Raw genomic sequence first — 27,629 nt, 5'->3', positions numbered from 1 at the left:
AAATCCTAAATTCTTGTACTATATGAAAATAAAAGACTAAATCTGACTTTATTTGATCCACTTAATGTTTACATTCAGTTCAGGTTCACAAAAGTATGGTTTGTTTATAATATGTATACCATCCCATTTGGACAAGTAGAGATGAAATAACTTTTTTGACATGTCAGCTATGTTATCAGCCTTGATTTTATGGACACATCTCATGCAAAGGAGGTAAAAAACCCTGTCAAATAAATGTTATTCACACATGTTAAGAATACGAAAGTAAAATGTATGATTGCATCATGAATATTTTATCTTAAAATTGTAGGTTCAGAAACAATAACCTCAGTGTCTGAAAATGAGCAGTTTGCTTCACTGATTTTAAACTCAATTTACTGCACAGTACTGCTGTCCACAAATTGCAAAAGGGGAGAAAGACTGATAATTCCTCTGAAAATAAAATCTGTTTAAAGAATCACATCCTGTTGGCATATACTTGGGGAAGTAACATAGGTTTTTTTTTTTGTTTGTTTGTTTGTTTTGGTTTGGGTTTTTGTTTGGTTTTGTTTGTTTTTTTCCCCCCACAGCTGTATCAATTACAGATGTGGCCTTTGGTTATATGAACAGCTCTGTACAAATTTAATGTAGGACAGCTGAGCTAAGGCAATAAAGCTGTAAATAGACTTTGCATGGGGCTGTTTGGTTTGGCTTTTGCAGTCCATCTAAACAGGAATACTGCATAAAATCACACAAATTAAAAAAAAATTCTATAGGATAGAAAGTGTAAAATGTTCTGATAAAGTAGGAAGCATCTGGTTTGAAATTTCTGGACTAACACTTTTTTTTTCACCTTTTTTTCTGAGCATTTTAAAACCATTTACATTTTTATAGCAACAATGGAATACAAATGGAAAAGATTTTTATTTTCAATTGAAATTTCTTAAATTATTCCAGTGCAATCCCCTTTTCTTTTCTCTTTTTTTTTTTTTTTTTCCCCACAGCTGGGCATTTTGAAATAAATAATTTAGAAATGGTGCTGTATTCAAAGCATCTGGTCACTATGCAGCATCTCATAGTGAAATTCTGGCAATTCCGGGACAAAACTGAGGTAAGAGAAAAGTGTTTAGGAAGGCCTACAGGCATTGGGACCCTCTAACTTCATTTGGAACAGCAGCATAAGGCATTGGCTATGTAAGCAGATAAAACTGTGATTTAGTATTTTCCCATAAGAAGGGATTCAGACTAGTGGATGTGGGCTGAAAATGGAGAATAATTCAGCAGTGACTCTGTTCTTCCCCTCTTTCCTCTATAAAGTCTATTTCCTCATCTCTCTTCTGTGGTTCATGGGGGAATTAATACTGCTGGGCTCATGTTTGGTTTGTGATACTCAGCACCCTGACTTTCACTGGTGGTCTATGCCCTCACCTTGCAGGAATTTAAAATTTCTTTTCTATATTGGCTCTTCTGAGTTTTTAGTGCAGATCCTGGTTTTGATTCCCTTCACCCAGAGCACACTCCATATTGGTAAGCACAGTAGTACTGCAGGTCACAATGAATATTCAGAACTGAGTTGCAATGTTATTTTTAAATGCAGTGTAAGGAGAAAAAAAATCAACATCTCTGAAATTAAGTTTCTCTATATATTAAATATATATATATATATATGCTCTAAAGACTCCACAAAAGGAGCAAAACATATCTAAGGATTCAACCTTGTGAAAGCTTATGTCAACACTGAATGCACAAGTTGATGGCTTCTTCCTTTAGCAGCAAAACCTATTCTTACATCTCCTGTCCTCCAGTACAACTCCTCGTGCTGTGAGTGGTAAGAAAGAGAAATTTCACTGGTGAGCAGCAACAGGAGGATTTGAATGGAACATTTTGCGTCACACACGGACTGTAAAAGGAATTATTGGAGCATAACTCTCAATTGCAGAGCAATGTAGCTACCGGAGCCGGCACGGAGAAAGGCACATTCCAGGGGACACACAGAGTCATCCTGGCCAGCAGAGCCCACCTGCCCTCTCTGCTGCTCTGGGCCAGCTCTGCCACTCCCGAGCCAGGGCTGCAGCTGGCACTGCTGTGCCCTGCGGGCGCCAGGACGGGCGAGCAGCGCGCCCAGCACCGAGCGAAGCGCCGCTGCGCCTCTCACCGTGTCTGGGGGCTCAGCTCTCCTTTCTGCTCCTCTCCAAGCTGCTTCCAGAGGAAAACACTTGGAGATGTGGAAAGCTGTCCACTAAGCCTGATTTTGGTTTGGTTTTTTTTGAGAAATTTTCGAGGAAATGTTATTTTCTATGCAAAATCTGGATTTTCCAGAGTAATTCCAGTATGACCAAGCCAAAAGATTTTTTGGCATCTTTAAGAATAGCTTTTTTTAGTAAGTGAAAATTTGGAATTTTCTGCAAGCAAAACCCTCTCATCTCCCTTTTCAAGCTTTCTTGATTCTCTTTACTTTTCAACATTTACTCCAATGGTGAAGTTGCTTGGTGTCAGACTGCTTTGCTTGTGTTCATTTTGATGATAAGTCAAGATAAGGCTTCTTCTTCCAACATTGAAAAGTTCTATTTAGTTTATGAGTTTTTCTGTAAGAGCCATTTTTCACCAGCTGAATTTCAACTCCAGTTATTGCTCTAAGAATTGGTGACAGTCACTAACCCCAGAAAAAGAAAGAGAACGCCTATATTAACATATTTTGCTTAAAGTTGTCATACATCAGGTATAACATAATTTTAAACTGGTGACTTTATTTTAACTTTTAAAAATTAATATATCATGTTTAGCACTCCTATAAGGAATTTATTACTATTTGTGCAATTTGCTGTCTCATACAAATAATAAAATACTAGATTGTATTATTTAAATTTTTTTTATGAAGAAAAATATTACCAGACCAAAACCCCAGAGAAGTTATCTATCTGTCTTTGCTCAAGCAACTAGCTCTTTAGTAATAAATCACTTATAGCTGTGGCAATATATTTTCACTTAATGCCAATAAAATGCTGAGTGATAATATTTCAGACTTACTGTATTATAATCTCTTCATATGATATCCTAGCTAAGAACTGTTTTCTTCTACATATATTTTAAACTTTAAATATTTTTTTAATTGTACAGTATATAGCTCTGGATGGAAGGAATGAGATTGTTTGTATACTTTAGTAAACACTCTGTGACCTAATCCAACATATTAGATAATAGCAGAAAAGAGTTTCTCCCATGGGATGCTCCTGCTCCTAGAAAAAACTTAAAAGAATGTGCAGTGGCATTTTATTCCCAATTCTTGCTTTTCTTCTGATAAAATGCTTCTTACTGTTCTTTGTAGAATATCCTGCTTCTTATTGTTTTGCCTGTGGCTACAAGACTTTTTAATTATCTTCAGTGTTGGACAGTTCTGGACTCGAATCAACGTAGTTGAAGGCTTCCTTGTTTGTGAAAGTTGAGCTCAAAGTCAGACTGTGTCGTGGATTCACAGGTGCAAGTTCATTTAATACAATATTGTCACTTTTTACAAGAGTTGCTTTGTCCATGTGTTCTCTACTGTATCTGGCAACAACAGCATCAAGAAAGTCCAGCTTTGGTGGCAAAGTCCCGCTTTCAAATAAGTATTTGGCCAAGTAGGAGACTGTGACATTAGTGAAGAAGGAGGTGAGCATAGCAAGTGTTTTGAATGGGAACCTCTGGATGTAGAGATTGTTATCATCTTGGTACCAGCCAGGGTAGAAGATCAAGGGCTGAAGGTAGAGGTACGGCTCTCCTCCGGTTATTCTGAGCACAAGGCCAAACAGGTATCCTGCAATGGCACCATAGGTGTTGGTTCCTTTAACAAACAGCACACACAGCAGCTGGGGGAAGATGATGATGTAAACCAGGTCAGAGCTCAGGTACCAGAGGCCGTACACTGACGAAGCCAGCAGTGCCATTGCTGTTGCTGATGCTCCAAACAGAAGAATAGTGATTCTCATGACCCACACAATTTCCCTGTCTGAAGCCTGCAAAAAAAAAGCAGTGTTAGGTGGTTTTTTCATGTCTATACATGTATACCCACACTTACATACAGTCAATATAAAATACTGAATTTTAAAAGAAAGCTTTGCATAATTCATTCAGTAGTAATTGCAAACTAATATCTCCATCTCAATCTCAAGCTCAGAGAAAAAACCCTAAGGATTACGGTTGCCATTCCCAAAGCCATTACTCTTTGAACATAGCAAAAAGCTTGATGATGAGTCAAAGAAAAAAAAAAGCAGTATAAGAAATAACTTTTAAATAGTATCACAACATGAGTCAACTAGAAAAAAACTGTCAGCATCAGAATTTCTTCTCTGCTTCCTAAGAAAAACTCCAACTCATTAGACCATTCTGTTGCCAAATGATTTCACAATAAATGAAAGATTAGAAAAATGTCTAATTTTGTGAAGAATTTAAGTAGAACTTATGCTTGTAGCAACAGTAATTAGCTGTTTGGATAAACTGCAATTCCATGAGAACTCTTGACAGCTGCCATCCCCAAGCCAGATTTTTCATTTCTGTCATCAGTCACAACCATAATTATTTTTATGATTTTCAGTTTATTCAACACACTGTTAGTAATTAAATTCTTTCTCTAGTTATAGGCAGGAACATGAAAGAGGTGTTTCATTATGAAATTATAGCCTATATCTATCACCTAGTTAAGGTCTCATGTAAAGTTTTCCCTAGAAGTAAAAACGAAAACATTGTCTCACATTTTGCCGAAAGGAAAGCTGGTAAATGTTCCGAGCAAACATGGAACTTGCTGATAAAATTGAGGAGTCAGCTGAGGACATCACAGCAGCAGATACAGCACCAAGGCCAAAGAACGAGACATAGACTGGGCACAGGTACTGCAGCACGATGGGCAGAATCATATCTGCTTCCCTTTTGCTCTTGGGGTCAGGGACACCGTATTCAGTCTGGTTCCAAGCTGCAATATGGACACCAGTGTGTTATCAGCAGCATCAGCAGCCACAGCACCTCTTGACTTCATGAGTAGCAAGCTATTCACATCACCATATTTACATGCACGTTCAAAGAACAAACTACTACTAGGGCCAGACCAACAGCAATTCAGAGAGGCAGTGTCACACTAGTTTCTGTGGGCAGATTTAATTCTGCACAGCATTTTTCCTTGTCTCTAAAATAAACTTTAAATTGCTCATAAATGTAGTTTTATTCAATAGAACAAGTCTGGGATCCATTGTTTTTGTGATGTGTTTAGCTGCTCTTTTGGATTACAGACAGGGCTCAAAGCACTTCTAACAGAATATTTTTAACAGTTTAGTTACATAGTCACTGTGACAAGGATCACTCTCCCTATGACAAAAAGGCTTGGCAAGGATATATTGGTAAAGGTAAGAAATTTCTGATAAATCAAAGAATCATTTAGGTTGGAAAACACATTTAAGATCGAGTTGAACCATTAGCCCAGCACCACCAAGCCCACATCTAATAAACCACATCCCCAAGAGCCACATCTACACATATTTAAATAGCTCCAAGGATGGTGAATCCATCTTTTCCCTGGCCAGCATGTTCCTGTGCTTGAGAAACCTTTTGCTGAACACATTTTTCCTAATATCCATTCTAAACCTCCCCTGCTGCAACTTGAGGCCATTTCCTCTGGTTGTGTTGCTGTTATGTGGGAAATGCACCTTGCTACAGCCTCCCTTCAGGTAGCTGTATAGAGCAAAGTGTCTTCCCTCAGGTTCTTTTTCTCCAGGCTAAATAATCACAGCTCCCTCAGCCATTCCCCATTATTACTGTTACAACCAAAGAAAAATGCCAGAAAATAAAGCAGACATTGAATAGAAGTATTGTGTCTGTAGATATCTAGAATGTACAAAATCATTTAATTTCATCCACTCTGATAGGAACAATTTCCTTTGGGAGAAATATTCTATACCATTATTTTTCTGTGCAGTCTTCTGTTAAAGGAGTCATGAGTTGAAAAATGATGCCACCTGGCTATCTAACCTATAAGTCACCTATATCTAATACAAGATTTATTTTCACACATTTATTACACTATTCATTTTACATTTATTGTACTACTGATTTTTAATCATTTACCTGTAGATGCTCCAATTGCACCAATCATTACTGCAGGAATAGCCATCACAAGACAGCCAAAAGCAGCCAGGAATGACAGAACTTGAGCATATGTGGCAGAAGATGAGGAAAGAACTCTCTGGAAATACGCTTGCCATGGAATTCCTCCTAATGTCTGCAAACACAACAGCATGCTGTGATTGGGGGGGAGCTGAATCATTTACTATCACCATATAGAGAACAAGTACACTTGAATGCTGAAAGCCATATTGCTGCTTCTTAATTTATTTATTGAATATCAGCCAGCCACTAATAACTGCAACTTTCATTCTCACAAGCAATGCCAAACCTGTGTAACTCCACTAAAATCCCATTCTTTTATACAAGTTTTTTTTTTAAATAGAATTAGCATCAACACTTTGCCCTTTCATAGTTTCTGTAATCCCCAAGTCTTTATAGAAAGTATTATTTTCATATGTCATATTTGAAGAATTTGCCCTTCAATACTCCTCCTTCACTAAAATCAGATTAGACTGTGATACAATGTCAAACCAAGATTTTATCTTCCTTTGTGAATGCATGCAGTCATTTACAGAAGGCAAGACATTCTGTATGCATTGAACTCAGGAATCTTAAAAAATTATTCTCCCACTGCCTTAAGCAAATACAATACCAATAGAAATGGAAGACAAAACCAAAAAGAGAAAAGTTTTGTTTTATGGTGAAAGCCCTTCTCTTTTATTTGGCTATGTAACTGAAGATCCTGATTGTTTTTTTTTTTAAATATAACACAAAAGAGTGTACCAAAGGTTGAAAACTCAAGTGCTAACAATTCTGTCCTGAGAGCAGGATTTTAATAGTCTCCACTAAGTAACCAAGTGTCTGTCTCTAAACAGCATGGAAAGAAAACCAAGCAAATTTCATAACCTAGTTCTATACACTAAATGAGGCAGGAGGCATTTTCACCAGAAAGTGTATATACAGGTGTTTCATATAGCTTCATGCACACATAGGGACTAAATTAATGTTTCACAGACAAGCCAGGTTTTGACTTGCTATTTATGACTGTTTTTCTTTGCTGCCTTGATAATAATGTTCCTTTATTAAAGCCTTCCAAGAATGTGTAAATTTCTTGAGCTATAATGAAACAGGATGAAAAAAAAAAAAAAAAAGTGTCATAATTTGGCAATATCAGAACTTTCCCTTGGTCAACAGCACAAATAAAACCTTCCAGATTACAGGAAAGAATCCAGCCATTTGAGCTTATGATCTCTGAGAGAATGCTGAATAAAATAACATGTTTTAATAGACCAATTATAAAAAAACCCTGAATATTTTGGCTGAGAGGATTTAAAAAAAAAACCAGAAAATGTAATCCCAAAGTTCAACGTGATAATAAAACCAGTGTAAATTTGCAAAGGGACACTGAGAATGGAAAATGTTAGCATATGTTTCTAGATTCTCTAATGGAAAGTACTTAATAACCACTGATCCCATGTGTAATATATAGGTATTAAAAAATGAAAGACCATGGTTTATTCTGGCATATGTGCATGTATGAATTTATCCATCCTGCCATCCATCTCTGCACAGCTTTTTTTCACCTATACCTAAGGCATATTTAATCATTTGTATAATTTATTTATTGCCTTCTGCAATATATGAATTCCTCTGCCAACAATGACATCAGTTAAGCATTAGCTGCACAATTTTATTTAATTTTAACATGTCAGCTCTTTCAGCCTGATGATATTTAAATTGCATTCCTGGCAATGCTGGCTGATACGTCACTGAAATCATTCAAATGTGCAGAAATATTAAGCAGGAGTCAAGGGGGTAAAAGTTTCCAGTTTGCTAGAAACTCTTAAGTAGACTCTATTATTTTCAGCTGTCACAGTAACATAGTGTCAGTGCTTAAATGCTTCACTCCTTCAAACAAATCACCACTTACCAGTAAAAAGAAATTGTCCAACCATGTGTAAATGTCAAGTGAGTTGATAGATCCAAGCCAAGGTGCTTGGTACACGTGGTGCACAGCTGTGAGTCCAATGTCTGTTACTGCAGGATGGGACATGGCAAAGGGGACACTGATCCACTGCAACCAAAGAGAAACAATGTGCTCAGGTCTAAAGAAGATACTCTAAATCTGTGAAATTTTAATATTAAAACTCATCTAGTTTTCTTACTCTTGCTTGCTACAGATTGAATACCAAATTATCAAGATGACTTGCAAAAAGTCAGATTATGTGCAGGTGGAACATCTCTGAAATCTAGAGGGATTGGTAGTGGATAGCTCACATGTGTCCTGGAGAGTGTGACCAGAGAATTAATCAATGGAAACTGCAAAATCAGCAGCAAAGACACATTTATACAGCTTCATTTTATTTTACCTAACCTCCTCTATATTGTTTACACTCTTTCCTCTACCACACAGTAGAGAAATGTTTACATACATATTTTCATGTAATAGCATCAGAACTTGGCAGCATACAGGCATGAGACAACACATCTGAAGGGCTGGGAATTTGTTTTTAATTCAGTACTAAACTAAGTATTGAAAGACTGTGAAAAGACAGGATTGCTGTTGGTGCAGCCTTATCTCTCGTCCTCTAAACTAGTATTAACCCAGTGTTACAGAACTTTGCTACCTCATAGATGTTTTCTAGGGGTCTCTTGACCATTTTCAGTTTGTTTTTTTATCTAAATCAGGAAGTCTTCCCAGTGATGATTTCTGCCAGAAGGTCCAATTCCTTCATCGACTGACTTTATGTGCATTTACTTGCAAAGTCATTTTGCAATCATGTAAGTCACTGACTTTCTGTGGAGCAGAAACTCAGCAGCTCCAAGTGAGGTGAAAACCAGGCTTTGCACTGTATGGACTAGATCATCACAAGCACAGCATCCTTAAGGATCCAGTGATATCCAAAACCACACAGATTGACACAACCACAACTGGTCACAGTTAATTGTGTAGGGGCAACAGGAGCAGGGAGGGGTAAAGTCAAACATCTTTCTATATTTTGTTGCACAATTATTGCAATAATGTATGGGGAATATTTTGTAGCAATGCCTATTATTCAGGCAGTTTATTCCATACCATAAGATTCTGTTCTCTGTTAAACTTTGCCAGTTTAAGTGGTTGGGCAGAAAGATTCCCTTCTCAATCTCTGCCTGAGATGTTTTGTGAAAGAGCACTAAAATTTTTCTACTGTCTTCAAGATATTTTGAGGGAAAAATAAACATATTTTCAAAATTAATGAATATTAATACTCTCCTTCCTGAGAAATTCAAGGGAGACAAGGATTTTTCAAAAAATCAAACATTTTTTTATTCTTGTTTCTGAATCTCAAATGTCAAATGTCCAAGTGATGAGCTCTTGAACAGATGTAGTTTGGCCATACTCTGCTGAGATTTTCAGGAAGGTAAACGTCCAAAAGTCCATCTGGAGTCTGCATGCCACAGCCCAGGATTTAATCTGTACTGCATTGCAAATACATTGTGAGCTTTTGCAAACTATTCCATTTCCTCACAGTAACCTAGCTCTTTGTGGTCTCAAGGACTACCTTTTCATCAGTAAATAAATAAAAAAAAAACAAAAACAAGACACTTTGGCCCTGGAATTCATTGGGATGTCATAATTTACTATATATTTAGACTCCTTTTCCTGCCAAAAATGACAGCCCTGAACTATTCCTGGGAATTATTTGAGAAAATACAGAGTTTAGAATGGGGAATTAATAATACAGATGAGATGAAGAGATAGTAAATAGTGGGGATACAGACTCAGGGAAAGTCTCATCAGGCAAGATTAATATGAAGAGATGAGAATTGCAGGGGTGGGTACAGGAAGGTGAGGAAGGAAGGAGAGATGCTACATGAGACTGTAAACAGAAAAACAAGGATGCACATGGAGTGGCTGGAGTAGAGGTATGGAAGCCTAAGGAAAAAGCTGTGTCTGAAAGGAGGAACAAGGGTGATTTACAGCAAGTCTTTTGTCTTGGATAAGAACAGGAGAGAAAACAGACATCAGAGGAAGGAGCAGCAAAGCTCTGTGACAGTGGGAGTGAAAACTGCTCCAGAGCCTGGAGGAGAAGCTGGGATAACTGAACCTGTGCCATCCTCTGCTGGGACATCTACTGTGAGAGTGTCCCATCTCAGCTAAACCTGCCTCCCTAGAGCATGACCATTTAGATGCTGACTCTTCAGCCTCACTGATTACACTTGAGTTCATGAATATGGGTTCCTCAGCACTACATTACTGCTGTTTAGTTCAAATGGGAAATTACATAAAGACCCCCACCTGAATTAAACAAAACATTATAAAGCTATAGGTTTAATCATTTAGAAGACTTCTGTACAGCCTTCATTTGCTTCCCATGTCCCCATCAGGTTCATGCTGATCTTAATGTTATTCCCATGGGATCAAGGTCTCTAGTGGTTCATGAGTTGATCACACTGGAAGACAATTTCTGTACTTGCCTTTATCTCTAGTTTTGGGAATTTCTGTAATGCATGCCATCTGTAGAAACTTAATGTTTCACAAATATTAACATTTATACTGGGGAAAGAGACTGTATTTCCCCCACTGTTCAGATGAAGAACAAAGATATGAATGAAGAAGGTCTGGAATAACTTTTCATTTGAGGTGGCCAGTTGGAACTTGGATTTGCTTTTTCAGGCTATTTAGCACCATTTCCACTAAGTCACTTACAGGCCATGGTCCTCACAGTAAGATGCCACAGAGTAAGCACACACACAGAGCTGATTAGTGACCACCTGTGCAAGCACTGCTGAAGCAATTTCCCTAGAGCTGCACAAGAACCCTGTTGAAAGCAGAGAAAGAATTCCAGGCCCCCAAGGTGCCCTTTGGTTCCTACATCTTGAGCCACTCCATTTATTGTAGCATATTGCAGTTCTCTGCACACCTGTGGCTGTCTATTACTGCCACTGGCAACCAAAGCCAGCAGCTTCTTCAATTGCACCCTTGTGAGCTGGACCCTGTCACACTGGTGTTTTCCATGTGGGGCTTAGAGAACAGCAGTAAATAAAAGGCTACCCACTAGCATATCATTGATAAGGGATATTCACACTACCACACTAAAACAGCCAAGACAGCTGATCAGACATCCTGTATTATGGTCTCCAAGGGTGGTGGAGGGAAATGAGGGAAAACCCAAGAAGATTAACTAAGTTAGGAGGAGGTTAACTAAGCTGTGTAGGTGACAACCACAGAAAAGAGAAGCAGCAGAGTATCAGCTCTGTAGGTCCAGTGACAGCATTTCTGGACTATTTTACCAACATCTTCCTATGTCTGATGCCTCCTTCCAGTGCCTGAGCCACAGTCCTGTAGACAGACAGGGAAGGAGTCAGCACCAGTCCTATTCCGAGTTAGATGTACACCCAAGAGGAAAATTGCAATAGTTGTTGGACTGCCAGACTGGCTGGAAAAAAGCCAAGGAATCAGACCTCTTGGACAGCACTGTTTCCAAAGTACAGGCTGTACATTGATGCAAATGCAGACTCTTTTAAAGTCAGCACTCTGTGAGTCTGGTTAGCAGTGCTATGCCTGGTACACCCCAGGACACACCTGGCCCTTCTAGCTGTTCAGGGCAAAATCCTTGACAAAACAGGGCAAAAAAAGCCAAACTTACCAGTCCCAGGAAGATGCAGAAGAGCTGAACTACGTCAGTGTAGGCCACAGAATAAAGCCCACCCACAAGTGTGTACATAGTGGCAATCAGGGCAGAAATAATGACTGAAATATTGACATTAATGTCAATGATCACACTTATAGTCGCACCTAAGGGGAAAACCAAAGCACTGTGTGTTAGTGTGTACATCACAGCATGTCTGATGAGAAGGCACACCCCTGTTAAATTGCATGTATTGGTTCTGGTCTGACACTTAGTGACAGCACTAATAATTCCCCTCTCTGTATTTGTCACACCCTTTCTGCACCTTTGAAGGGAATGGAAAAGAGATGCTCCTGTTGGTCTAAGTTTAGCATCTGTCATTTTGCAGGTTCTAATAAATGGAGGAGAGAAGGGTCCCAAAAGCACTTCCTCAACATTCCTCAGGGTCTGTAAGGACTACACTCTCTTGCTCTGTCTGGGAAAACCAGCTGTGCACATCCCTGATTATCTCAGTCTTCAGAAGGATACTGAAAATGTTCCTGCAGTGCTGCCAGCCAGCTGCCACAGCACTTGCAGGATGCATCCCCTGAGGTCCCACAAAACTGTGTCTGTCCAGCATGGTTTGAAGTTTCCTCACTTGGTTCTCTTTCAGCAGGTCTTCTTTGCACTGGACTTTCCCAGGGCCTCCCAGGGTCTTGGGATTCCTAAAAACTGGTCTTACTAGCAAAGAATTAAGCAGAAAAGGCATTGAACACCTCAGCCTTTTCCACATCTTTTTGCCACCAGCTGCCCCATCCCATTCAAGAGCAGTCCACATTTTCCCTTTGTTAGGATGAACTGTTCTTGAGCATGGAGGAGGTGATCCCTGAACATCAACCAGCTCTTCTGGACTCCAGGACAGTCTCCCATAGATTCTTCCAAGCAGAATGTTGGAGAGGCCCAGCTCTACTCTTCTGAATTCTATGGTTGAAGTAGTGATGTTTGCCTTATCTCTCTTGCAGGACCATGAATTCCACCATCCCATGAACATTGCAGCTAAATCTGCCTTGGACCTTTGTACCCCTGATTTGTTCTTCCTTGTGTCTAAGTTACAGATACAACAGAGCACCTCCCTACATCAGCTCCCTGATCATTTGTGTCAGGAAGTTGTTGTCAGTGCACTCAAAAAACCTTGTGAATAGCTTGTGTCCCCCTGCACTGCCCCTCCAGCAGCTGTCAGGACGGTTATACATTTCCCTTAGAACTATTAACTATTTCAAGTGATTGCCATGTTTTAAAACATTGTTTTTAAAAAATTCCTCTCCTTCTAATTAGGATGATTTAAATGAAACACCTTGCAACAGCTTTTAGTGCTTGCAGTTATTGTAGATGGATATTCTGGAGCACACATTTGGAAGAGCTTTGGCCTTAGAAGACAACATGATGTGTGATACCTAAGATCTTCTGGGAGCTGACAGATGTGGCTTTTGCTGCACAATGAGCCTTCAAAGTTCATGTGCTTAAGAATTACAAGCTCAGACCTCTTCCACAGCTTTAAGACCAGCGTTTCCCATCTACAACCCTGCCAAGCAAGGAGTCATGATGAAGAGCAAGTAATGAATAGTACTGAGATTAAACATTCATGAGTGGGGATAGGTGTGAAAAAGGAACTAGATTATTCATAGAATAGTTAAAATAAAAATCTTCTTTATAACCATTGACAGTCTTTAGCTGTTGGCTGTTATATAAACCTAGAAAGGTATTCACACCACTTGTGTTGAAATAAAAGAGAATGGCTTGTCCTTAATCAAAAATATTCCAAATACTCTTAGTGTTCTTCAAGTCACTCAACTCCTATCACCTCAGCATGCAGTTTTTTCTTAGTCTTTTAAGGATTTTGTGATGAAATGGTGGTAAACAAGCTCCCCATTGCTTTGCAGTTCATCAGAGCGCAGTTGGAGAGTACCTTCAAAGTTTATTTTTGTTTAAAATAGCTTATGCTAGAAGGCATTACCACATGCATGTGCATTATTAGTATGATTAGTTGGTAAAAGTCAATTACTGGTGCTTCAACTCAAGTGCTTTCTCTGTTCTTAAAGGAGTTGCTAAATTCAGGCCTGAAATATAATTAAAAACCCTGGAAGCTGATTTTTTTTCAGGACTGGATGAGTAGTTAAGTGATTTTCTATTGAGTCATAGTTTCACTAATTCTCCAAATCCTTTCTTGAATCCTAAGTATTTTCTCCGTTTTGTCAAGAAGAAAGCCATTTAGAATTGAAGAATTCTTCAATTTATTGATCAGCTTCTAAGCATCTGGTTTGCTTCTATTATTTGTGTTATGGAATGTTCTGTATATGTAGATCTCCTATATGCCAAGGATTATTTTTTTTAGATGCATTGGAAATGCTGTTACATACCATGAAGGGAAATTCTGACTGGCTTCTCTCATCCCAGAGATGTAAATAAAAAGCTGGGTCAGATTTGACACAAAAGGGGCACTTGCAATCACTCATGTCACCCTCACTATTAACAGAAATTTGTTCCTAAATCCTTTCATGCTCTTTGAAGAGGGAAAACTTAAAGGTATGTGAAAATGAATAAGTCTTTCCCTTTTCAAAAAATAAAGGGGTACCATTACTGGATTTATATGTTAGATAGCATGGGTCTTAGAAATGTCTGAATCACTTGGCTTAAGTAGTTACCATTTGGAGCCAGAATTTTAATGCATTTCTGACATTCTTAATAATTTCTACCTGCAATAAATTAATATTTTACTGCTTATTCCTTACCTAAGGCAGAGAAGATGGCAGCAGCCCAAAACATTTCTCCCATTAAAGCTGGAATAAATAGTAGACCCCCCATCCTTTTTCCATAAAGCTGCTGAAAAGGGTCCAGCATTGTCACATAGCCTTTGGATCGCATGGGTTTTGCAAAAAAAAGGCCACCTATAAAGAAAATGCAGCATAAGACACCAGCTGCAGTTTAGAAATGCATTACCATTAAGGGATAAAACATTCATTGTCAGTTTAGGGTACAAAAATCTCACCAATACTATTTCTTTTTTGTTTGTTTTAAAATACCCTCTTAAATATGTCTACAGAATTACTTGAACACACACATTTTTAGTATCCATAGTCTGATAATTTAAAAGGTTTTTTCTTATTTTCTGGCTCAGTTTATGTAATCTCCCATTATGGATGCTGTCAGAGTTTTGTCTAATTTTGGATTAGCCTAAAGGAATGGCTTTTCTACCTAATCCTGTTGATTCTCAGACCAGAATACAGCACGAAGTTTTACATAGTCCTACTCTAAAAATAAAACCATCTGAGATTCCTGAATCAGAAATAGAATTTCACTTGTGGTTTAGTGCACACACAGCAAATCTGATTCTTTCAAAACAATTCAGATTTATTATGATGTTTGAAACAACTATACTACACCTGCAGGACAGGTCAGAGGTCTTTGAGTTCTATTAGTGTCAGATTTCATGAATATTTGTCATATAGTTATTTCACTTATATATGTTAAGGAATTTTGGTACATCACAATTCTGCTCTGCCTGGCTGGCACATGGGCTGGATATTGGAAAAAAAAAAAAAAGGGCCTATCTCAGGAAAGCAAAAAGAGCCCTTGCATGGAAAGAAGCCCATGTAGTTGAGATCTGCACATGACCATAACCAAGTAGACTTCTTGTCTGCTGTATAAGGTATAATAACGAGCAGGAAACCCTGTCACTTTCCAGTAAGATACACTCTGTGGCATTTGGCAACCCTTAATTAGGTTCCTCATGACAAGATATGTCATTTATTCATCTTATTGCGCAGAAGATTTTCCAGATTTTTATAACTTCTATAACTCATATTTCTTAATTTCATCAAGTTCCCTGAGCACAAGATACTGGTCACACACTGTCATCTCAATTTATAGTGCTTATGTGAATGCTGTGTTTAGGCAGGTAGATGCAGAAACCCTTCAGCTTTTCTTTTTTTTCTTTTTTTTTTTTTTGGTGATTCTTGATTTGGTAATGGATCCTTTTCCTATTCTACTTGTTATGCCATCATTGCAAAATAAAATTAAAGAAGAACAAAAATATATAGTCTGTTAGGATGTTCAAACACCTATCAAAGGAAATAGGAGGGATTCTAACCTTGAAAACTAAATTTCTTGAAAAAAATAAGAAAAATAAAATTGTATGGAAAACAAACAGGAAGATTACATCAATCTTAATACTTCCTGTCTGAAGCTGCCTTGTATTTATAATTTTGATTATTGATTTTTTTAAGAAGGATAAAGAATTCCTCCCCTCAAACCTTCATGTACAGATCATGCCCACAGAAATTCTTTCCTCTCTGTGCTCAGCAGAGAGATCAATGGTTACACACACACACTGCTTTTCTCTGCAGTGGCCATTATAATTTTCAGGAAAACAAGTCTGGGTATCTATAAACATCTGAAAACAAAGAGAGAGGCTAACTATTCTGAATTATTGCTAATTTATGTCAATTCTGCATCAGAGGATGCTTGTGACTCCAATCCTAACAGTGGTTAGTGGCATTGATGGATCATTGCTGGAGCCCTGAAGCCTGGGAGTTTTGCACTTTCTGTGCTTTCTGGCACTGACCCCCAGAAGAGCACTGCCTTGCAGAAGGCTTCCACATTTAGTAACAGAGTTAAAATGGTGTGTAGTTTAAATAGAAGTGTGTTATGTCACATAGTAAAGAGTTTGGAATTTGGGGTTTTAGAATATAGTAGTAAGTGTAAGACAAAATAGAAGTTCTGAAGCATTGGCTTCTTCTTCCTTCCTACTTTTATGTAGTATTTTTATAATCAAATAGAAAGTGCCACACTTAAGTCACAGGTGCTTAGTCATTAGGTCAAAAATATAAATAATATAAATGTTAGTTTTAAATTAAATAGTTAAGCCTTAAAAGACCTTATAACAAGCAAGATACATCTCCATTTTTTTGCTTTTAGCTTATTAAAGTACTGCAACACTCACTGTACTAAAAATAAAAATTTATAAACATCCAAGTCCAAACACAAAACTGGTCTCTTGTGCTTCAATCCCAACTCTAACTAAAAACAAACAAAAAAAGGTAACACTAATAGACTGTGACCCTCATGCCCTCCTAATGACACCAGGCAGAAATCTACAGTCCCTGCTCTCAGAAATTACAACCACTGCCAGAACTGGAACTATGCACAGGCCAGAGAGGAACATCTGCAGTGGGGAAAGATTCTGCCTGGGAAGTGAGGATAACTAGGACAGGCCATTGGAAAGCATTTTCAAGGGGAAAAAAGCAAAGAAGAAGGAAAACAAGCTGTATAGGAATAAATAAAAAGGGAAAGAGGATCTGGATAAGCAACCAAAGGAAACAAAGGCACAAATTAGGTAGGAGGACCCTGAGAATAAACTCAGAATAGACTGAGAGGCCAAATAATATTAGAAAGGTGAGTATATCAGTTATGTTAAGGAAATATGAAAAACACAGGATCTTTTTTCTGTAACAACATGTTTTTTAAACAGTTGCATCATTACTGAAGAATTAAAACTTATAACACTGTCTGTATTTTACACTCTGATCCTGCATATATCAGGATTCTGCATTTGCATTCTGACATGTGATTTAGAGTTTTGTACTACATTTAAGATGTTGCATGTTCCAGTTTTAAGGAAATAGTTTCCAATCTAAGGAAATATGTGCTACATACTTCCTACACAAAATAAGACAAGTTACTTGGATTCTAAGTAGAAATCTATAAAGCATAAACACTTTCCTAACTCAAAAAGAAATTAGTTGAATTCCAAGATCTATAGGTGCATTGATACCTGAGCACCTGGGGCACATTCCAATCATACAGGCAATTAAAGAAAACTTGAATATATAAAACTTGGTACTGACAATTTAAATACACCTTCCCACCCTCTACCCCCACCTCCCCCTGAAGAATATGGTTGTAATAATCAAATAGGTTTTGACAAGGAATTTAGGAGACTTGAGATATCAAACTATTTATAGAGATTTTTTTTGTTGTTTGTTTGGTTTTTTTTTCCAATAGTGAAACACACAGCAGAAGGGATTCAGTTTACCTCAGCAACTTTTTATCAGACCCTTGTTTTTTCATTTCAAGGAATGGACCTAACATCAGAACCCTTTAAAATGAGTGACTATTAGTATTAGTCTTTGCTTACCTAAAATCAGGCTAAGGGAATATCCAATAGGGGCCTGAGCCCAAGCTAGACCATAGTCTGGGACATACACAGCTTCTGCTGTCCCATTGATGTAACCTCCTCCAACCCAGGTGGCTGAAAAGGAAGAGATGGAAAAGTATTTAATGTCCACAAAGAAAGAAAAGCTCACATATTGCATAATGAAATTGTCATTATGTATGATATGGTTATTTTCTATTATATGAACAATGCAAGTGCCAGGCTCCTTTTATTAAAGGCAGCACTAATTTGAATTTTCAGCCTAAGAATATGAAAAAAGAAGTCAAATGGACTGAGAAAATCATCAAAGTGTCTAAGTCTCTGTATAGTCAGTGAAGATGTGAGGGCTGAGTCCCTCACCACTTATTTACCATTACTGTTTTGCTAGTACAAATGAAGGAGAAGCATAAACGGAATCTGAAGAAAAATATTTAAATTAGGCAAAAGTTTAATAAACACATTATTTACCAGAATCTTCATGGAAAAAAAGCCTTTTAAATCCTGTTAAATTTTAAATTGTTGCTACATGAAGCATATTAATAAACTCTGAGTTCTTGAAATATTTCTATATAGAGCTTTTTGCTTGTTGCCATATAAGTTCTAAACTTTGATTCATTTATTTTATGCTTCCTTGAGCCATGTTCAATAAGGGATATGTGCTATCTCCAATATTTCTGATTTTATCTCTCTCTCCAAAAAGCAGTATTTTTAAAATACCAACCTCTGACACTTTATGAGTTGATTCTCTGCCTTTAAGGGAAGTTTCTTCATTTAAGGATTTGGAATCAACAGTATATATGAGAGAAAAACTCCAACACAGAAATGTATTGTGATTACAACTGCAAAAATACTTCATAACAAATGAAGGAATGAAGTTTATCTCTTCCTGTTTGCAGATTCCATACAAAAACTTTAAAAATTATTTCTAATGTATAATGAGTAAGTTTTATAAATCAAAGTCTGCAGTTTGAACAAGGGCAGACAGACCATTACAAGTTCTAGATTTTTGTAAGATGTTCTGGTTTGTGTCAGAAGCCTTTGCTTTTTCATGCAAGAGTAGTTAAGGTTTCTGTGCAGAAAGTCACAATAGTTCAAAATGTATTTTCCTTAAACATTCCTCAGAATTTTCCCATCATCCACGATCCTACAAGCAAACTTGATTTTTTGTCTAAGACAAACAATTGGAGAGAAAAACAAATTAAGAAAATTTAATAGAATTCCTTAAGAAATTGCATGAAGAGCTAAATAACCACTCTTTTCCGCTTGACTGTGATATCTCTCAAGTACTACTAGAGGGTATTTTGCTGCATTTCACAATGGCTTTAGAATCAAAGACCTCCAGCAACCAGAGAATTACAATTGTCCCCCCTTTCAGCAATCTGAAGCAGAGGAATGGACCATTCTGCTGTTGGAAATGGTATAATGGACTTTTATGAGGGGTGAGCGTGCAGAGAAAGACTGCAACAAAAGAAGTGACCCAAGGAGACCTGTAGCAAGTAGACTTTTGGTTATCAAGAGCTATTGTGTGCCACAGAAATAAGGGGTAAGTGATGCCCATATGGGACCACATGGGGAAGATGGGTGAAGGCTGACTATTAATGAGAAGAGCAATGATACATAAACTACATGAAAAGTTGTCAAATATTTGGGATTTTGTGACTTATGACAGTGCAAAGATAGAGAGGAGTATGACACTTCGTTTATCAGAGTTCTGGGATTATTGAATTGCTTGGATTGAAAGGGACCTTTAAAATCTTCTATTTTTAACCCCTCTGTGATGGGCAGGGATGCCACTCACTAGACCAGGCTGCTCAAAGCCCTGCCAAACCTGTCCTTAAACACTTCCAGGGATAAGGCATCCACAACTTCTCTGTTTCAGTGTGTCACCATCCTCACAGTAAAGAATTTCCTCCTAATATATAATCTGAATTTACCCTTCAGTTCCCTACCCCTACATCTCATCCTATCACCACATGCCCTGATCCCCATCTTTTCTGTAAGCCCTCTTTAAGGTACTGCAAGGCTGCTATCAGGTCTGCACAGATCTTTCTCCTCTCCAGGCTAAACAGCCCCAACTGTCTCAGCCTGGCACAGAGATCAGTGTTGAGCCCAGTCCTGTTCAATATCTTTTCTGATTATATAGATGAGGGGATTAAGTCTACCATTAGAAAATTTGCAGATAACACGAGGTTGGGTCAGTGTTGAGCTGCAGGAGTGTAGGATGTGGACAGGCTGGAGAAATGGGCTGAGGCCAACCACATGAAGTTCAGCAAGACCAAGTGCTGAGTCATAGACTTTGGTCACAACAACCCCAGGCAGTGCTACAGGCTGGGGACAGAGTATCTGGAAAATGGTCCAGCACAAAAGGACCTGGTCAACAGCAGCTAAACACAAGCCAACGTGTGCCCAGGTGGCCAAGAAGGCCAAAGGCAGCCTGGCCAGTATCAGCAATAGTGTGGCCAGCAGGACCAGGGCAGGGATCACCCCTTGTACTCGGCTCCTCTAGTTCTGTGTCCAGTTCTGGGCCCCTCACTTTGAGAAGGACATTGATGCTGCAGTGTGTCAGCAAAGGGTGACAAGGCTCATCAAAGATCAGAAAATGTCTGATGAGGAACAACTGAGGCAGCTTGGTATGTTTAGTCTTGAGAAGAGCAGGACCTCATTGCTCTCTACAACTGCCTAACAGAGGATGTAGTGGTGTGGGGCCATTCTCTTCTACCACACCTGCAGTGAAAGGACAAGAGGAAATCGTCTTAAGCTGAGACAGGCGAGATTCAGATTAGATAATAGAAAAATAATTTTGACTGTTAGGGTGGTTAGTCACTGGAATAGCTTTCCCAGGGAGGAGGTGGGGTTACCATCCCTGGAGGTGTTTAAGAGGTGTCTGGATCTGGTGCTGAGTGATGTGGTGTAGTGGTTTAGGGGTCACAGTGGTAGTCTGGGTTGACAGTTGAACTTAATGATCTTAAAACCTAATGATTCTACAATTCTGTGATTTTAAGTTATTCTTAACAGGGCTGCTCTTAATCCACTGATTACCCACCCTGTATCAATGTCTGCCCTGATCCAGCTGGAGGATCTAACACTTGGCCTCTTACACTTGGCCAGGTGCCTCTGTATGGGATCCCTTCCCTCTAGATTACCAACCACAGCACTCATCTTGGTGTCATTTGCAATCTTGCTTAAGAGTGCCTTCAGTCCCACTGTCCATGGTCCCCAAAGCTGTTGAATAGTACTGATCCCAATATGGACCCCTGAGGGACATCACCCTCTATGGAAAAATCTGTGACCACCTGGAATGTGTGCTGTCTATTGTGTCTCAAGCAGCACAGTCTTATGGAATAAACACCTGTATACAATATCAAAAAGTAAATACTTAGAGAGGGAAGCATACTTATCTCTTCCCCCAGAAAATGCACAAGCATGAATTCTACATTAATTATATACTTGGTTACAGGTGGGAATAATGTCCCCTAGTCAAGGACAGATATCCAACATTGCTGCAGCTATGGTGAAGGATTGGACTAAGCTATGGACTAAGAATTCCAGCATTGACTTGCATTGATTCCAGCTACAGAGGTGTCAGGTGTTCTCCAAGGGGCACTTGGATGCCATGCCTAGCTCCCTCATTTTCTTCTGGAGGAGATCAAGTCAATTCCCTTCTGTGTGATGTTGTAGGGGTCATTACCCTCCACTGTCTGCCCTGCAGACAGATAATTGCTGTGTGAGGTGGCATGAAGGATTTAGCCCTTATTTTTAATTTTATTTCTTGATTTCTGGACTGGGGTTTGAAAAATTGCTGCTAATCAATTTTTCCATGCACATGACTGTTCTGGAACATCTATCAAGGACCACAGAGCTCTAGGAAGGTGTGATATGTTTTTTTCCTGAGGGGGGTGAATGGATAGTCAGCACATACACTGACACAGGTAAATACATTAGAAGTGAAATAAAGGGATAAGATAGGATGAGATTTCAACCTTAGATATTAATTTTCTGATCCTCATTTGCTAAGCCACAATTTAAAGTTAGTTTAATACCTTTATTTTTGGTTAAATTCTTTTTGTTTTTACCTAATTCCTAAAAAGGAGTACAATATTTAATAATCTATGGAAGCATTCATGTGGTAATCTATTTTAATCTTCTCTTTGCCTGCCATCTGAAAAACAAAAAAACGAAGCAAATACTGACATCCATTTAAAACATACACTGAAAAAAATGATCAGACAAATACTGAGGGTAAGGAGTGCAATTTTTCTTCTAGTTCCTGTGAGACACACAGAAGTTCTTTGAGTTCTTGATATATAATGATGTATACTAGGAAACTGAATTTTTTGGCACTTCTTCAGGAACAATTCCTTGTCTGATCACTCAAATTATTTAATAAATTCATCAAGTTCTGTGAAATGAAAATTCTGATCCAAGGATTAGAATAAAATCGAATTGTGTAATATTTCTTTTTTGAATGGAAGTGTACATAGCTCTATCCAACTAAAATGCAAAAATTACATCAATAGATTATTACCTTTTGGGTCATGTTTGTGAGCATTTAGTTATGTAATCTTAACTATTTCCTCTGAGGTTTAAACTCAATCACAGAAATCAAATTAGATTCAATTTTGATGAAGATACCACTTCTTAAAAAATTCATTCACAAAAATAAGTTAGACTAGTATTTAATGCAACATTTTATCTATAATTATGTAAAAATTATACATAGATTAAATGTGCCTACTATGGTACAACATTATTTCATTTTAATATGAACTGCTGTGATACATCCACAATTCAACCTTTTCATTCTTTCTATTTCTTCCATTTCCTTACTTGCAGACACACTCAACCCTCAACAGGCTTTGTGTTCAGCATTTCAGTAGCTGGTTGACACAGCTTTTTCTTCTTCAGGATCACAGCACATATCCAAAAATATCCATAGCTGTTATTCATAGGTAGTGCTTTAAGATTTTTCAATGTTGTTTAGAAAATCAGCTACAATTACTCTGGAATCTTGACTTTGATGCTTATGTTCTGAATTTTATTTTAAATTTATAAAAGAAATTTCTGCTACTTTCATAGCCAATACCATGGAACATTGCAGTGTTTGTCTCAGGCAAAAAAGAGAGAATAAGGCCTTATCTCATAACCCAAAGTGCTTCATGTACATACAAACAATATTCTTTCTGGAGACCTTTAAAACACCTTACTTTCCTTTTGTGGAGTAGGCTTTGATTTCTAATTTATATTTAGACAATTAAACCTGAAAAATATAAAGACAATGTTGGCATAGTCATGTATTGCAAATAGCCATGGTCGTGAGGGGCAAAATCAGCATCGACCGCTTTTCAAAAAGCAAGTGTGCTTCTAATAATGTGCCCATTTTGTAAAAACTATCAACCTGTAAAAATTATTGTGGATTTTCATCAGTTCACTTTGGTAATTGTTTTGTTATGGCTTTAGAAATCGAGTGCCCTCACTGAGACAAAACCCAGACTAACCCTGGCTCAGCAGATTTGTGCCCAGATCTCGCTTTATGCGCCAGGCGTGGTTCGCTACAACTGAAATGTAGCTTAGTCACCATATCAAGCTTTAATTGCCAGATTTAAGGAAGGCATAGGGGAGAGAGAGTGTCAGCCCCAACAGTATAAAATCCATTATAGTTTTAGCTACCCAAAGGCTTTAGGATCAGTCTGATTTCCTACTGCAAAGATGAGAGACTGCGCCATCTCTAGAGCTTGCACAATACGGGATGAACATGTGCAGGTGTGAATTGTGGTGGCTACAGAACGTGGGATATAGGAAATCCCAGTTTAGGTCTCATCTGTGCTTCAGCTGTTACACAAAATATTCCTACAAAGTAGGATTAAGGAGACCAGAATTTGTATCTTCTATATGCCACTGATGTGGGAAATGCCGTTTTAAAATCTCAACTTCCCTGATTTATTGTTTATTGTTTTGCGGCAACCAAATATATTTCTGCAAAGTATTTCTGCAGAATATTCTGGTTTCAGTGCTCCTAAAAACATTTCATTCAGCAGAAAGCAGTCTAACCAGCTCCTGCTATGAGCAGACTCTCATCATATCTTATGCACCAGTAGTCGATGGATGTGTGATTCAGTAAATTACAGCACAGTGCAAAAAGTAGAACATCTGACTGTATTCAAACTTTATTGACTTTTACAAACATTCTTTACTCAATATCTAAATATCTAGTCTTTGAATGAGCAGAATGCCCCTGCAAAATAATGTGAATTTATCTCAAATAAAGAATGCTGTGTTTTGGCCCAAGTTCTACCTTGCTCTTCCTCATTAAGATAACTGTGAAAGCAGAACAGGGCAAAACAGCAAATAGAGTCAGATAAATTCAATTTGACAACTGAAAGGCCTTTGCATGAATATGATTTAGATTAAATTGAGAACAAAAAAAAAACAAAAAAAAGCATGCCTAAAAATTAATTTGCTTTAATATAATGGTGGGCAAATTCACTCTTCCTATAATGAATTTTTGTTCCAATACCATAATGTAAGTTTTGAGATTTTGGACAGTATCATGAATATCTTATGTTCCCAGATAAGATGGCTGGTTTGACTGGCTCTGGGAGTCAGAGAGCACTGTTTACAAAATCAGTGAAGAACTCTTCCTTCACCCAGCCTTTTTCTACTGATACTGCTACTGAGAGTAATGCATTATTTTGTCCAACTGCTGAAAAAGAAGCTAAAAGAATCAACAAAATAAGTTTGCTGAAATATGTACAATTGCAAGTTTGGAGTTGTGCCAATTTTCTTTAAGAAAGTTAATTTATATTGTACACCCTCTCCTTCCCACCGATCTTTTTCCCTATAAACTTTGTTTTACTCAGATGAAACAAACCCAAGAAAAACACACATAGTTGGATGGTTTTAAAAACAGTAACTGTTATTTTGAAACTTTCTAATAAATCTATATTCATTCCATACTTTTGTTTCAAACATAACTGATCTACAGATGAATATGGAATGAAAATATATGAAAACTAATGAAAATAAATTCTTCCTGTAAGATTTACAAATATTAGTTGTTTTTATACAGATGCTACATGTGGCTGTTCATTAAAAAATTGGATAAAAAGTATATGTATTTTCCCCACTCTGCATTACTCAACATGCAGATTGAAAGAAAACTGACAAGCTACATGCTAGCTAGAGAATGAAAAGGTGTTTTTTTACATACCTGTCATCGTAAATCCACCAACCAGCAAACCAATATCTCTTCCACCGACTATAATAGCTTCGCTGCGATCGCCTTCACTGCCGGTGTTCTTGGTTTTCCAAGCAGCCCATATCCCTACTGCCAGGATTGCCAGGTAGAAGACAACTATGGCCACCAGTCCCTCCACATGGAAAGCCATGGCGAAGTCCCAACTCTTTCTTTTATTGCTATTTCATTAAGACCTCTGGAGAGAATGCAATAATAGGTCTGCTTTTAACACGCCTGCTCTTTAGATTCAGTGTACAAAACTCCTCAGATGGTTATTAAAGAGACTATCCCGGTGAATTTATGAAATGAGAATTTCAGATGTAATTGAGATTAATGTCACATGCCAATTAAAACGCCTGTGGAGCAACAACCAGTGGTTATAGTCTCGGAACACAAAGGGGAATGAATGACGTGGCTGAAAGCTACACTATCCTTAGAAGTCAGTTATTGAGCACGAAATTATTTTGATATCACAAAGTCCTCAATGTCTGGGAACTTTTCAGACACAGACTAGTTTGGTACAAGAGATCGATCTTGGCCACGTGGACTATCACAAAAATCTCTATTTTCAAGACAAAACTGCTGTAAGTAATACTAGAACTATGTATAAGTAATAGCTACAGCAGCAAAACACATCTTTTAAGTGTTTGCATTGGAATGCTGCCTCGTCCCCGTTGTAATATCTCCCGTATTTTAAAATCTGAGATTTCATTTTTGCAACATTTAAATGTCCAGCATGAAACTCCTCCAGTATGAGGCTGCTCACTTACAATACGGGAAGCAAACGGAAAGCTTAAAAGCTGTCGGAAGGCAGGAAGGTTGAAGTATAATAACTACAGCCGGGGAAAACTCCCGAGCGACGCAGGCAGCGGCAGCCCCGTACCCAGCCGCTCCCGGAGCCCCCTCCCCATCCCGGCCCGCGCTCCGCGATCGCTCTCGCCCGGCAAGAGCCGGCCGCGCTCCCGACGGCTCCGCCGGGGCTGAGCCAGCCAACATCCCGGAGCTCCGCCGGGGCTGAGCCAGCCAACATCCCGAGGCTCCACCGGGGCTGAGCCAGCCCAACATCCCGGGGCTCCACCGGGGCTGAGCCAGCCCAACATCCCGGAGCTCCGCCGGGGCTGAGCCAGCCCAACATCCCGGGGCTCCGCCGGGGCTGAGCCAGCCCAACATCCCGGAGCTCCGCCGGGGCTGAGCCAGCCCAACATCCCGGGGCTCCGCCGGGGCTGAGCCAGCCCAACATCCCGGGGCTCCGCCGGGGCTGAGCCAGCCCAACATCCCGGAGCTCCGCCGGGGCTGAGCCAGCCAACATCCCGGGGCTCCGCCGGGGCTGAGCCAGCCCAACATCCCGGGGCTCCGCGGCTCCGATGGGGAACAGCGGCCGGGCCAGCCCAACCTCCCGGGGCTCCGCGCCCCCGCCCCGCAGCACAGCGCCCGCCCGCCGCCCGCGCCGTCGGGCCCGGAGAGGAGCCCGGAGAGGAGCCCGGAGAGGAGCCCGGAGAGGAGCCCGGCGCCCACCTGCGCTCCGCCGCCCACCTGCGCTCCGCCGCCGCGCTGCCCCGCAGCCCGCGGGGCTCGGCCGCCCATCCCGCGGGGCGGTGTCGGGGCCGAGCCGCCGGGGGCTCTGTCCCCGCCCGGGGCTCTGTCCCCGCCCGGAGCTTTGTGCCCGCCCGGAGCCTTGTGCTCGCCCGGGGCTTTCCTGCTGGCGGGGGGAGGGAAGGAGCGAAGGGAGGATCGGCTCTTGCCCCGCGGTGCCGACGGCGCGCCGAGAGCTGAGGCTGCGACGGGGGTCTCGTGGATTAAAAAGAGGAAAATCCCTTTATAAAGGGGAGGGTTCAGTGGGGTTAGAGGACCGCATCCGTCAGAGCTGGGGGGAGGAAGGGGGAAAGACGTCAGAGTGATAGGGGACGTCGGGGGGAAGTAAGGATGACTCAAGGGAGACGGATTGTCGTGTCATGGCAGGGAAAAGCAGGGTTAGGAAGTGAAATTGAGGTGAGAAGACAAAAGGGAGTGAGGGGAGGCAGGAAGGAACAGGATCGTATTGAACCAACGGGAAAGAGGAAGAAAAGAAAGGGCTGATCTAAAAAAGACATATTGAAGAGAGCGATGGAGAAAGGGAGGAGAGCAGGGGTAGGGGGAGGGAAGGTGAACTCTGCTCCCCTTACCATCCCTGGCAGCCTTTCCTTTCCACCCCTGAGCCTAGCACTGGGCAAGCACCGAGCCAAGGTATGTCTGTGAGAGCCTGGTCAGGACCGTCTTATCCACACCTGCCTTCCAAACCTGGTTGAGTGTGCATTGGTCTTTCCCAGATGTGGGTTCTTTGGGAGACTCCTTTTTTTTTGTGCCTCTTATAAATCTCACCTGCAGAGCTGTGGTCATATCAGCTTTCCTGTGCTTGCCCTTTTGCTCTCTGTCTCCAAACAATGCTGGACAACGAGCTTCTAAGTGCTGAGAATAAGGTACTCGTGCAAAGAGGACCCACAAATGCCCTTGACCCCGTTTTGACAAAAGGAAGATCCTGCTGAAC

General features: G+C 39.7%; 1 protein-coding gene across 1 annotated transcript; it reads right to left on the bottom strand.

Annotated features, from left to right (window-relative positions):
* Nucleotides 1-3,118: 3,118 nt before the first annotated feature.
* On the bottom strand, nucleotides 3,119-25,256 carry SLC5A7 (solute carrier family 5 member 7). The gene is made up of 8 exons (XM_056493285.1): nucleotides 25,079-25,256; nucleotides 17,854-17,967; nucleotides 14,450-14,605; nucleotides 11,700-11,848; nucleotides 8,000-8,143; nucleotides 6,070-6,223; nucleotides 4,707-4,924; nucleotides 3,119-3,971 (listed from the first exon to the last, which is right to left on the bottom strand). The coding sequence occupies exons 1-8, from the start codon at nucleotides 25,254-25,256 to the stop codon at nucleotides 3,348-3,350; spliced, it is 1,737 nt and encodes a 578-aa protein (XP_056349260.1). The 3' UTR covers nucleotides 3,119-3,347.
* Between the last annotated feature and the right edge of the window lie 2,373 nt (nucleotides 25,257-27,629).

The sequence above is a fragment of the Oenanthe melanoleuca genome, chromosome 1, assembly GCF_029582105.1.
Source record: "Oenanthe melanoleuca isolate GR-GAL-2019-014 chromosome 1, OMel1.0, whole genome shotgun sequence".
NCBI classification, from domain to species: Eukaryota; Metazoa; Chordata; class Aves; order Passeriformes; family Muscicapidae; genus Oenanthe; species Oenanthe melanoleuca.
This window is presented reverse-complemented; position numbering and strand designations above follow the sequence as displayed.